Genomic DNA, 13,036 nt, shown 5'->3' on the forward strand with positions numbered 1-13,036 from the left:
TTTTAAATACTTCGTGTTATTTTCTCCTGTTACGTTATGAGTTTCCCTCTCTCGTCTTTAGTGTTGGATCTTTATTGTCACTGTTAACAGAACAATGAAACACAGTTTGACATCTCTCCATTTACAGCTGTAGGTTTTTACATTAAACATTCTTTGGATAGGAAAATGAGATAAAGATAAAAATAAGTTTAAGAGGTAATGCACTCGTTATATACCGAAACAAAGTATATAAATATATCCACAGGTATGCTGTAAGGATTAGGATGAGTCCAGTATAAGGTGCGGTGTGATTAGTGTGATTGAGTGTTAGTTATTCATCTTTTGGTTACTTCCTGTTTCACTTTGTTGTTTTAGGCGACAGAGACAGCTTCAGCACAATTCTCTGCATCAGCAACATGACTCTTGATACCAGTTATATTATCCTCGTGAACTAAATGCAGTGGGTATAATTTTGGGTTATGAATACTTGTTACTTACATATTTTTTCTGTAGGTTAATCCCTCTTTGTGGTACGTAGACTTCATCTTACGTCACACTGCATACAGCCTATGAATCCTGTCTTACTCTCCAATGTTACCCTCCTGTGTCGCGGTCTGTCAATTCTTATTAGTCCCATCCATGTTGGAATGTGTCCATCTGTGACTTGTCTTCACCTGTGTCTCTTTTTGCATATAAAGCTTCTCTCAGTGCACTTGCATCTTAAAGGATTTCTTTTTGAAGGACAGAAGACAGAGGAGGCTGCAGGAGGTCCCATCACTGAGGAGCTGTTTTTACCTCATAAGCATTAAAGAGGAGTGGCACACAGCTGGGATGTGCAAACCATGAGGAGGACTCATGGACTACTTTGTCTTCATGACTTGTTTCAGTTATTTAAGACGATCTGCGTGATCAAAGCTTTTTTTCTTTATCTTTTGTGTGCGATTGTTTGTGAATTGAAAGAAATGTTAAAAGCTTATATCTGAGATCATAAAATAAAGAACGACTTGCGAGATTACAAAACAATCTGAGATGCACTTTATTTACATGATTATAAAATGAGACCCTCGTCTCCTCTCTCCTCGTGTTCCTCAGGAACAAGAATGGGCAATCTGAGAAGAAAGAGAGGGGTGCAGTCGTCACTTTCCTTTTGTCAAGTGGTTTCTTCTTGTTGCTCCTCATTCCCTGTTTTTTATAGATTCTTGTTTATTTTTTCTTTTGTAGGCTGTGAATCTTTCCTACGGCCAATAAAAGCTTAAACCCTGCTGGTGTGTATTATGCTTGGGTCCTTTCTCTGCCATCACTTCATGTCCCCCCTCAGACATCCTTCATACTTTTATGTTTGAACTCTGCAACAGTGGCTTTGCATGATTCACAGTTCAAAACAATCCTTCTTTCTCTTATATTGAGCAATGATGCATCTCCTCAACTGATCCTCTATGAAGGAAGTTGTTGTAGTCATCATCGTCTCCCTTCCAGACCAATATGGATTCATACACTGTATGAGGCTGCTTCCTGGATTAACTGCTGTGGGAGCTATACCCCAGTTTGCCCATAGTGTACAAGTTATTTTGAGAAAGTAGTGAGAAACTCTGAAACATTTTGTTAAGCACTTTGTTTCACAAGTCCTTCTGTTTTCTTACATAATGTAAAAAAAATAGTCCGAGTAAAGAAATCCAACGGTTGGACTGGTTCTGTGGAAACATGTCAGTCATCCTCCCCCGACCCCCAAAACTCACTTAATTTATGCGGGAACATCTGATGTGTGAAGTAAATGTGAGTCAGATATGATGTCTCTTTCTGTCCTGAAGCCACATGAAGTGTTGAAAATTAGGTCACACAGGAATTTTAAATAGAGCGGGGTGCTAAACCAAATGAAATCACTACATTGCCCAAACGAGACAGGGAATTTCCTGCCAACAGATTTTGGTAGGATGTATCCCGGAGGACACTGGTTCAGATCCACAGAGGGAAAAGTGGCAGATGGTACAATCAATCGTACATCATTGTGGCTCTTTTGGAAAATCTCTGAGCTGTGTTGTTGTTTTCCAGGGAAGCGAGATTTGAGTCTCACGGCATCTGAAGCTGACGTGCCGCTGGATGTGGCTCTGGATGTCAGACTCTGCAAAACATGGACACAGAGGTGCTGACATCATCCACTGGTTTAGATTTTTAACTTATTGTGATCATTATTTTTATTATTGATATACATTATTTTAATGATTTGTTTGGTGTTTAATGTATTCATCTCCTTTTGCCTCGGTTAAGCACTTTGAATTGCTTTTCTATGAAAGGTGTTATACAACTAAACTTGTACTTTTGAAGTCAGCCGTGAGTGGCCATTCGAGGAGCTGGCTTCATTCATCAGTCCTAAAGTTTTCCTGAACTTGCCTTCAGCTTGTCCTGCTTGCTTTTCTGGATTTCCCTAATCTTTAGTCCTCGCTACTTTACCGTTTTTCTTTCTACAAGAGTGCATGACAGATAAACTGTCAGATATTTTAAAGCTTATAAATAGGTAAATATGTTATTATCTTCACTTTATTTTGTGCTCAGCAGGACAGTTTTTTAAAAACACAAATCAGAGGAGAGATGACAGCTCACTCTCATCATTGCTGCCCTTCAGGCTATAGAATTGATTTTACCAGCCTAGATTAAAAACATGTATGCACTCTTTACAGGCTAAACGTGTTGCTAATGCTAATGTTAATTTCATTACATTGTTTAAGTGTCCTGTTGTTGTATGAGTCCCTCGTTTGAGACTCTTGAATCTCAGATCTTAGTTATTATGTGACATTCCTTTGGGTCAGTTGCTTTTTATTTGTATTCATTATATTATTATCTGAATGTTTTCCTCATATTTCTATAATTTTTTTTCTGAGTGTAACAGCAAACCACTAAAGGGACTTGGGATCTGTTTAAACCTTTGGGAAATGATAGATTATTTAATTAGCATTTATTTATATCAAAGGGACTCAGAAGAGGATTAAAGCAGAGCTATTTAACTGTGATTATAGGTTTCACACCTTAATTTAATCAAAATGATATAATGGTTCTGTCAGGATAAGCTAGAGAGAGGAATCATAGTGCAGGACAGAATGGGAGACAAGCTGGAGAACAAAACAAGAGCTTTCATCAGCTCAAAGTAAAAGAAATCCACGAGGAACAAGAGGGAGACAAAGAGGCGGTAAACAGATGATCTGAAATCTGACAGAATTCTGCAACACACACACGGGGCAGCTTGGACAAAGGTGAAAACGGAAAAGGAAAATGGGAAATCAAACCCAGGTAGAGACCCGAGAGGGAAGTCGAAGTATTGGAGACTTACAAAGAACAGCAATTACCAAAATAAAACAGGAAGCTGATACAAGGAAAACAAGGGGACTATTGGAAAAAACAGAACCAGACAATGAAATATTTGGAACTTTAGGAAAATATGAACAAAAACGAAAGACAAAAGGCTGGAATCACAATAGAACCAAGTACTGAGGACCATCACAGCCTGTTAGAGAGTGAGATGTTTGTCTAAATTAAGCAGGACAAGAGCTGTTTGCAGCCTTCAACCTAAAACCAGCTGTAGCAAATGTCAGTGTTGAATGTGAAAAATTTAAATACATCACAAGTGTCAAAGAAGTGGTCTTTGCCAGTGGGAGTGAAAAAAACCCTCTCTATTCCCACGCTCTCATTGGCAAAATTAATACAGCAACAGTGCATCTGATTTTCAGCCTAATGTGACACATCTCTCAGTGTTTCACCAGCAATGAGCAGATGAGATCTGGGTCACAGAGGAATTTTAAACAGCACTGGCAATACAATTAAATCAGTGACAGTGACATCGGTGATTAGCTAGAGGGCTCATCATCACCAGAAGACAGAAGCTACACGCGAGCAGAGAAATAAGAACTTTTTTAATACTGTGATATTAAATGACAGTTGAAGCTACTGACCAAAGAGGGGTGAGAGGTAGCAGGTCAGTTTTAGGTGTGCTCCATGCACAGTTTGTATCGTTGTTCTTACATTGTTCCTACTTTTATACCCACTAACAGCAGCAGTGGTAACCAGAGGGAAATCTGTTTTTCATAGTTCGACTATAAGGATAATTTTCAGAAGGCTCTCACATTACAACCTGATCCACATCTGGGCTTTTATGAAGTGTTTGTGGTAAATTCAGGCAGCTGCAGCCACCTTCAACACTTTCTGTCAAGTCTGGAGCACCAGATTAACAGAACATAGCATTAGCTCAGGCTCAGGTACAACCCTGGTACATGAGCTGATCTCAATTACAGCAACTTCAAATCTCAGGATGCACTTCTTAAGATGCTTTAGACTGAATACACTTGATATATATCTGCATGCTGCTTTGCAACCCACCTCCACCCCAGTTCGCTTACTTTAATACCATATCTGTTGTCACCGATGCCCGTTCTGTTCCATGCTCTGTTTCCCACAGCAGAGCAATGCTGCCAAATAGAAATGAATCCAGGTGGGAATAAAAATCTTTTTGGACTTTAAAGCTCCTGATTGAACCTGATACTTCAAGCAGACATGACACTTCTGTTATTATAAGGAAGCACTTCTCTTTCTAATCTTTGATCCTTATATTTTACTGTTTATTTTACACACACTACAACGATGAGGTGATGTGTGAGCACCTTTACTGTTTCTTTCTTAAAAAAAACAGTAACCTACAAAAATAACTTGAATGGACGTTTTGACATTACCAATGACCTGAAAGTGTTTCCAGCTGCATTCCACTAATTGGACCTAGAACTGTACATCACTACCAAAGCTCGGGACACCCACCAATAGCACTAAATACTCACTGAAAATAAAGACAAGGACAATTTGGGCTGTGACCTCCACATTATTATAATACACTATTGTGAACTTTGCTTCTTTTGGCTCTCAAAATAAGCTTCTACTGGCCCTGTATGTCAAGAATAGCTGTTGCACATTAAGAACTGTGGCTTAGGTAAGTTTAAAAAATATACTTTAAACATCTTGTCATGTCGTCTTTATTTGTCAGTCCTGCGGTGCTGTGTTTTTTCCGCCGGGGCGACGCCTGTTCACCTGTTCTCCACGCCCACGCATACACACACCTGTGGCTCATCACATCTGGTGAACCTCATACTTAAGGCCCTGTTGGAGTGTTGTTCCTCGCTGGAGCATTGTACTTACCTGTGTTAGTGTAGCCCAGTGCTGGCTCTTGTGTATTTCCCTGTGTTCCTGCGTGTTTTCCTGAAGTCTGTCTCCCTCATTCCCTGTATAGACCTTCCTGGATGAGAGTGAGTGAGAGTGGTCATGGTGTTGGAGTGGATGGTGTGTTTCTGGTTGTGGACAATACGAAGAGGAGTTTGAGCGAGTGCTTTCCAGACCCCGGACTTGCCCTTGGAATCCCTGGAACCCTCTCCTACCTTCTTCAGTGTACATATCCACCAGTGTTGTAAACAAACCCTTCTGTTTGACTGCACAGTACAGAGTCCTGCCTGTTGAGTCAGTAACATCGGTAACTGTGACAGTCGCTTTATATTCGTTAAAGACATTACTGATAATAAATCAGTAAGGAACTCGTTTCCTGTACTTTTAGAGGTGCACTGCATCCTTTGATTTCCATTAAGTGCTGAAGGAAAACAAGTCTAAGAGAAGGAAAAAAAGCAGCTGAGTCAATGTAAACACTGCTGTCTTAATGCAACTCATCCTGAGAGACTCCTGTTTGTGGAAGAAAGGAACGAGTGACACAAGAGTCGAGGTGAATGACAACGAAGAGACAAGACTGTCTCTTCAATCTAATGAGTATATTGCATCCATCGATGTTGGGATATTTTGCTTCCATAACACTGAACATCTTCTTTCATATGACTGAAAAGACAACGTTACAAATAGTGCTGTCAAGAGATTAAAAAAAAATAGAGATTAATTAATTATGATTTTTAATTAATTGATCTAATTAATCTCTTTTTTAATCTCACCTAAAAATAGCTGAGGAAAGCCCTCAACTTATTGTGGCAGACCAAAAGACTGATATATAACAAAGAAAGTGACTTTATAAAGTCATTTATTGTTTAACAAACGTTAAACAGATGCAACCATTTACATACTGTTGTATTCTTTTGTAAAATAAGTGGAAAAATAAATACAAATAAAATCAAATAAATTAAGTGCTGCTCTTTTCTGAGCAATACAGCACTGAAATTCCTCTGCTTCAGATAATGAAAAATAAAACTGACATTGCAGTGCTGCAAGTTAGCACATCAAAGTATTCTTCCATCACAAAAAAAAGTGCTGAACATCAAGCAATCTATTCTAGTAGGCTACAAATGACACAGCAGCTATGCTGACCACATGTGTCTCATTTCTTCTTCCTCAGCCAGTCGCTAAGACACACCAGCCTGGTAACATTTTCTGGAAGCAAGGCTGCCCTTTTCTTTTGCACTATGTGGCCTGCAAGGCTAAAGAGTCTCTCACAGGGTACAGAGGTAGCTGGGGAGGCCAGGTACTTTTGTGCTAGGACTGACAGCTTTTCATAGACTCCTGAGTGAGCATACCACCACTGCAGGGGACAGTCATCAATACTGATGCTGGGTTCTGCTCTGTAGTGCTGCAGCTCTCCAGACTCAATTCCATCTTCTGAGTCAGAGTCAGACCCCAGAAAGAGTTCGCTCCTCCTCTTCTTCTGAGCTGGTCCATCATCCTCTGTGGAGGGCTGGAGACTATCTGCTCTTCTGGGCTCTGCTGCCTGGAGCATATTCTCCAGAATGGTCCACACCTGAATGAATGAATGAATGATTGTGATTAAAACTAAGTGCTTTTTTTTTTATTTTATTTAATCTTGTAAAGAACTTTGTGTTCCATATAATAAATAAAAGTTTGATTTGATAATGAATTGGACTCATTAGTCCAGCTTAACCTTATTGTCCTACCTGTTCCCTCTTTTCTCTTGGAAGACATTTCAAATCCTTAAACCGTGGATCCAATGCTGTGGCCACCTCGAACCATATCTCGTTGCCATTAGCTCGTCGTGCTGCCAGATCCTTCTGGAAGGCATTCTTGAACTTCACCACGTAGGCAGGATCATCATCAGTAATGTCCATGACACGGTACAGATGGCGAAAAGCAGGCAGCACTACAGAGCAAGAGACGTAGGCCTCACCACCCAGCAGCTCTGTCACATACCTGCAGAGGTGGAGAGGTTTGCTAAATAAACCTAGCTGGATTCATTTAAATCAAAGTGTAACTGATTCCCAATTTAATTGTCCTTAAAAGTTCCTTGTTATGTTCATTAATTTTGATTTTACACATGTAACAGTAGTTTATATAATTAAAATGGGAAGGTGTTTATTTGAACTTACTTGCATGGTTCAAGCAGGAGCTCCAGCCTCTGCAGTTTCGCCCACTCAGCTTCGGTTGGCAAGACCAACCTGTGGTTCTGTTGGTCCAACGTAGCCTGGACAGCCTCTCGGTTACATAGGAGGCGTGAGACCATTGCGAGAGTCGAGTTCCACCTGGTGGGTACATCCTGTATAAGTTGATCGCTCTTCTTTCCGAGTGCTACTTGTTGTTGGTTAAGTTCTGTGGTACTCGCAGGGCTTTGTTTAAAATGACCAACAATCTTGCGGCACTTTGCCAGTACACCGACAAAACCACTGCTATCGAGACATACCGTGATGGTCCTCTGGAGAATGTGAGCATTGCAGGCGATGTGCTCATATGGAAGTGCTCTCATAGCAGCCAGCATGTTTGCTGCGCTGTCTGTGCCAATGGTGGATATCTTGTTTTCAATACCCCAGTCATTTGCTACCTTGAGGAACTGTTCGGCGCATTTATCAGCAAAGTGCCTGGTTTCTGTTCTCATGACGGTCAGTGCAAATGAGTTGAGGTTCCACTCACTATCAATAAAGTGTCCAGTCACCCCAAAATAGCTGTGGTTGCCAGCTGAGGTCCAGTGATCTCCGGTTATAGCAACACAGTTGGGAGAATCCTCCGCCAAAATCTCAAGTTTGTTTTTCTTTTCGCCGTCGTACATTTTGCTGATTTTGGTCGTTACTGTAGTCCTGCACGGCGGCTTGTATGACGGGTCATTGGACGCAATTTGCAACACCTCTGTCAATCCTTCGTCCTCTACTATATTTATCGGCCTACAGTTCATCGCTATCCACTTGGCAATAACATTAGTCAGCTTGTCGGTCGCAGACTTGCTCATACGAGGGGTATTCTCTAGTTTTGTTTGGCGAAAAGCTTTGCTCTGGCTTGCTATATTGCTAACGTCTTCACTGCTAGCTGTTGCTGCACTCGCGGCTGGGTGCTTTGCGTTGAGGTGATAGGCCAAACTTGAGCTGCTTCGGTGGTAAGCAAACTCCTTCTTACACTCTAGGCAGACCACTTTACCTTTGTCAATGGTGCCGTCGGGGCGTTTATGAAATACAAATTTCCCGTTCATTGGGCCAACAACTCTCAGATGCGCCTCCATATCCACACTGTAAGCTAATCACCACTTCTCACCTTGACCTCACGACGTGACTCCACCCCCAACAAGTCAAGCACAAGGAGCCCAGCACATAAAAACGGATTTTATAACATAGCAACTCTCATACAAAATCAATGACGTCAAGAGATTAAAAATTAGATTAACGAGATTAAAAAACATAACGCGCTAAATAGCATTGTAATTAATTAATCGCAATTAACGCGATAATTTGACACCCCTAGTTACAAATGCATAATTAGTTCTTTACTTGTGTTTTATTTGGTTGGTATTTCATGGTGATAGCTGTTAGTTCCATTTTTCATTGTTCACCTGTAGTGTCTTCACTTAAACAGAACTGCCTTTCACATGTTTGCTGGTTTCATCTCCTCTCAGCAGTGTATTCATACAGATGCCATTATGCAGTGTTGCTGTGAGACGTGTGAGCAAACATCCAAGACGGGGACGGTCGACTATGAAGCAAAGAGCGGTGTGAATCTGTAATATTTGATTAAAATAATGTGACTTCGCATCACAGAAATGTCAAAGTGACATCAAGTATATATCAGGCTGCTCAGCTCATTGCAGCAGCAGGTGGCTATACATGCATGTGTGACTGTTTGGAGCACAATAGCATCAACTTATTCATCACCATAGTAGTGAAATGGTTAGTCAGCCACTGGATAATACAACAGGCACGTGTCTGCCTCTCTCAAGGTTGGACTATTGGACTTGAATTTGCTGAATACAGCGTTTGAAGCTCATGTCAGACAGATGATCATTACAATAATCCAGCTTTAAATTTGTACTTTCTGTACCCAGAAACATGGACTGGAAAAAACACAGACTGCATGTAAATTAAACTTTTGGATCTGAAACATGGAGCCAGTGTCCAAGCAACTCCCTCACTACTCACTCGATGTATGATGTACGTAAACGCTTCCCTAATGAGTTCAGGGGTCTCATTCACTAGTTACAAATCTTATGTAACAGGTCTGTGAATTACTGCTGCCATTAGAGTCAGAAGGGAGCACAGGGGAGTCTATGCTTTGGGCGGGTTAACCTTGACAGATGCTGACAGATTCACCCCACACTCATCATCTCCACTTTCAAAATACCCCTATGATCATCATCTTTTCACAATCAGATTTTAAAACTATTTTATTATTAGCAATTCATTGGTTTACAGACGTGTTGTATCAGTTTCAATTTGAACCGACGCCGCTTGAACCAAATTCCCAGATTGCTTTTTGCTGCCAGTCCCGCCTGCGGGAAAGCGATCGCACAGTGAGACTACAACTGGAATTCATTTGCATATGAAAACAGGACGTGTAGTGAGAATTCACAGCTTGTGTCTGAAGATTAATTTTACATTTTCACACTTCTACTTATTAGCTTCATTTACCCAATTCACTGAAGTGCTCGGCCCATCAAGTACCACAAGAAGCATATTCAAATGGACAGAATATCTCAGCTATTAGCTGCCCTCTGGATAATTCTTTTAATTTTGTTAACTGGGAGCCTCCATTTAAACACAGATTAAAGAGTCTGACTGAGCCCATGATGCCTCTTGGTGAACGTGTTGCGATGGCAACAGAGGGAAGAACGACAGACGTCGAAGAAATAAATAAATAAAAATACAGAAAAGAGGGAGAAAGGGGTGTCTAGATAATACAGAAACCTGAAAACAGGAAGTGAATGCCTTTTATTTGCCAAGTGAGTTGGTTAGCCCCATCACACAGAGAACAGGATTGACTAATTCATTAATCTGGAAATGGATTTTTAACAGCAGAGTGTGTGCCAAGCTACACAGAAACACTGTTCACAGTTTCTCTGGGAAACTGCTTGAAGACAACATGAAGTCTTTGACTCTTCATTTAGTAAACAGATATAGTGGAAGATAGGATACTTTGTTGCATGTGCAGCAGTTTATCTGCTGGTTATATTTCAACTAACAGCCAATAGCTTTATGTGCAATCCTCCTAGGATTGCTGCAGAACTACTAACAATAAATGGCCACAACACACAAAAATATCAGCAGCAATGAAATGAAAAGAAAAGAAATACATATCTGAGTTTTCATATAATTGTTTTAAAGACTGACAGAAACCAGGTCATCCATCAAAATAGTTTTTATCTATGAAGCATTTATGATCACGTGGTAATGAAACAAGCCTAAACCTTCTCATCTTCCACTGTAATAGCAAACACGCTGAGTCATCTGTTCCAACTGTTCCCTGCTTCCGTCTCAGCTCAGTAAGCTCAGGGGTTGTGCACAGTGGGCAAGTCTTTTTAGACCAACGGCGGGAAAATCTGCAGATTATATAAAGTCAGCAGTTGCAACCACTCCCCTCCAACATCTTTATGGCAACGCTGAAGAAACCGCTGTGTCGTGTGGTGGCTGAAAGCCAAGTTATGTGGCTGGTGATTCAGATTTACCTCGAAAGCCTTTAAAACCAAGGCATGAGGTTCACCAACATGTTTAGACATGACATTGTTTCTTATCATCTCTCTTCTAGTTTGGGGTTCATATCTGTGCAGCATTTTTATTCTTGGACCTTTAGACTAGAGTAGCTTTGAATGTACAGCTTAAAATAATCTATATCGGAGCCCCTCAGTTCACCCACACTCACTTTACAGTGAGGTTTTTGTTTTATAGTCGAACAGTCTTAAAGCTGATAAAAGGCTGTCTGGTGGCTTTTACTTGGAAGCTGCAAAACCTTCTGCCTGACAGGTGAGGGACAAGCAGGCCATGTGTGAGGTGTATGACATCGTTCATGATGCAGACGCTTCCTCAATACACCTGCTAGGCTAAATGCTGCTGATGGTGGAACCAAGCAGCTGCAGTGCTGCACGGTGCAGGTGAGGCTTTCCACAACACACCTGTAGAAGGAGGCGAGGACTGAGGGACCCAATCCAGCTTCCTTCAGCCTTTGGAAGAAGTAAAGATGCTGATGTACCATCTTGCTGTAGCTTCAGGTTGGTGTGCCTTCTTATTATTACCCACTTCAAGTACCCGGGGATGCTCATAGGCACCCGATGCAGGTGGGGTGCAGCTGCTGCCCACAACCGCATCGTTTTTTTGGCTTGTGTTGATGAAAGGGTTGTTTCACATACGACAGCATGTGGATGAAGGCGCTTATGAAGCATCCCTGTGACCAGTATTTTATGGAGGAAGAGATATGAATTCTCACAATTTGGGATCTGTTTGTCAGAAAGTCTAAAATCCGGTGTGGATAGTCGTCCTAGCAGAGCCAGTTTATTTACTGGTGTCTTTAGAATGATGCTTTAGTCTAAAGTAGGAGCTGCTTAATTCCATGAGTGAGTGCCAGAAGAACCACCCTGTGAAGCAGTTCTTCCCGTTTGCATACTGATCGAGGTCTGTGAGATCGATGGCCTTTTTTATGTCTGCTATTACAACCATTTCAAAGCACATCATGACTGCAGAAGAGCCACTGGGGAGTAATCATTCCCTCTTTGGCACAGGAATATTGATGGCAGTTTTGAGGTATGTGGGAACGCTGTTGAATATATCTGTCAACAACTCAGAGAGCTGGTGTGAGCAGACCTTTAGTGCCCTACCTGGGATGCCATCTGGGGAGGGTTCCCATCCAGCGTTTCAAGGATTAATCCTCTTCAGAGAACAACTTACCTCTGCTGCTGTGATGCTGAGGGGCAGCTCACTGGGTGGAGAATGAGCTTGGAAGGGGCAGTGGTCTTCCTGGACTTATGATGCAGGGATTTAAACACCCATGGTAAACATAGCCATGAACTTAGTGCACCAGCCATTATTGATGTAAATGCACAGTCATCACTGATGATTCTGGTCTGCTTGGAATACAGGTAGTCCCTTAATTTGAAATACTGAGTCAGCCAGCATTCAGCCAAGTTTACTTTTTTCTTTTTTAAAAAAAATGTTTACGTAGTTCCTTATCTCCCAATGTCCCGGCAGCTAAATTGACCTATTAAGACTGAGACTAATACCAGGAGCTAGTGAAGCTGCTGCACCGCTCTATGCCACCATTTTCAAATAATGAGCCCACACTAATCTCATTATTTGAAATTTTGGCCATGCTTAATATCAACAGCCTCCACTTTGACAGTTTACCATAAACTGTTACCGTGGAGGAGTGAGCTTATCTCGTAATATGGATGAATAGTGATCTTTGGTGTCTAGTAAATGGATTTGTTCTAATAAAGCACTTTACAAGAACCAGTCCATATAGTACTTACTCCACCTGAGCCTTTAAAGAACTTAATACAACACGTCTTATTCATAGAAGGACTTTCTAACACTGGGGTTCAATTCAATTAAGTTTTATTTAAACAACACCAAATGACAACAGTAGTCGCTTCAAGGCACTTTATATTGTAAGGTAGACCATACAATAATAACTACAGAGAAAAACTCAACAGTCATATGACCCCCTATGAGCAAGCACTTTGGCGACAGTGGGAAGGAAAAACTCCCTTTTAACAGGAAGAAACCTCCGGCAGAACCAGGCTCAGGGAGGGGCGGGGCCATCTGCTGCGACCGGTTGGGGTGAGAAGTCAGGATAGGGAAGAATGTTATTATGTTTGGCCCAAGAATGTTTGTCATGC

The 13,036-nt window shown here is 41.3% G+C and overlaps 1 protein-coding gene across 1 annotated transcript; it reads right to left on the bottom strand.

The window, feature by feature from the left end:
* Nucleotides 1–6,322: 6,322 nt before the first annotated feature.
* On the bottom strand, nt 6,323–8,672 carry LOC109204946 (zinc finger BED domain-containing protein 1-like). The gene is made up of 3 exons (XM_019367200.2): nt 7,323–8,672; nt 6,894–7,146; nt 6,323–6,739 (listed from the first exon to the last, which is right to left on the bottom strand). The coding sequence occupies exons 1-3, from the start codon at nt 8,438–8,440 to the stop codon at nt 6,323–6,325; spliced, it is 1,788 nt and encodes a 595-aa protein (XP_019222745.1). The 5' UTR covers nt 8,441–8,672.
* Nucleotides 8,673–13,036: the final 4,364 nt, after the last annotated feature.

Source organism: Oreochromis niloticus, linkage group LG14 (genome assembly GCF_001858045.2).
Source record: "Oreochromis niloticus isolate F11D_XX linkage group LG14, O_niloticus_UMD_NMBU, whole genome shotgun sequence".
In the NCBI taxonomy this organism is placed as follows: domain Eukaryota; kingdom Metazoa; phylum Chordata; class Actinopteri; order Cichliformes; family Cichlidae; genus Oreochromis; species Oreochromis niloticus.

Coding starts and splice junctions, on each gene's coding strand:
- LOC109204946 (XM_019367200.2), bottom strand. CDS start 8,440: ATGGAGGCGCATCTGAGAGTTGTTGGCCCAATGAACGGGAAATTTGTA. Junction 7,147..7,322: donor CTCCTGCTTGAACCATGCAA/GTAAGTTCAAAT, acceptor CCACCTCTGCAG/GTATGTGACAGAGCTGCTGG. Junction 6,740..6,893: donor CAAGAGAAAAGAGGGAACAG/GTAGGACAATAA, acceptor TCATTCATTCAG/GTGTGGACCATTCTGGAGAA.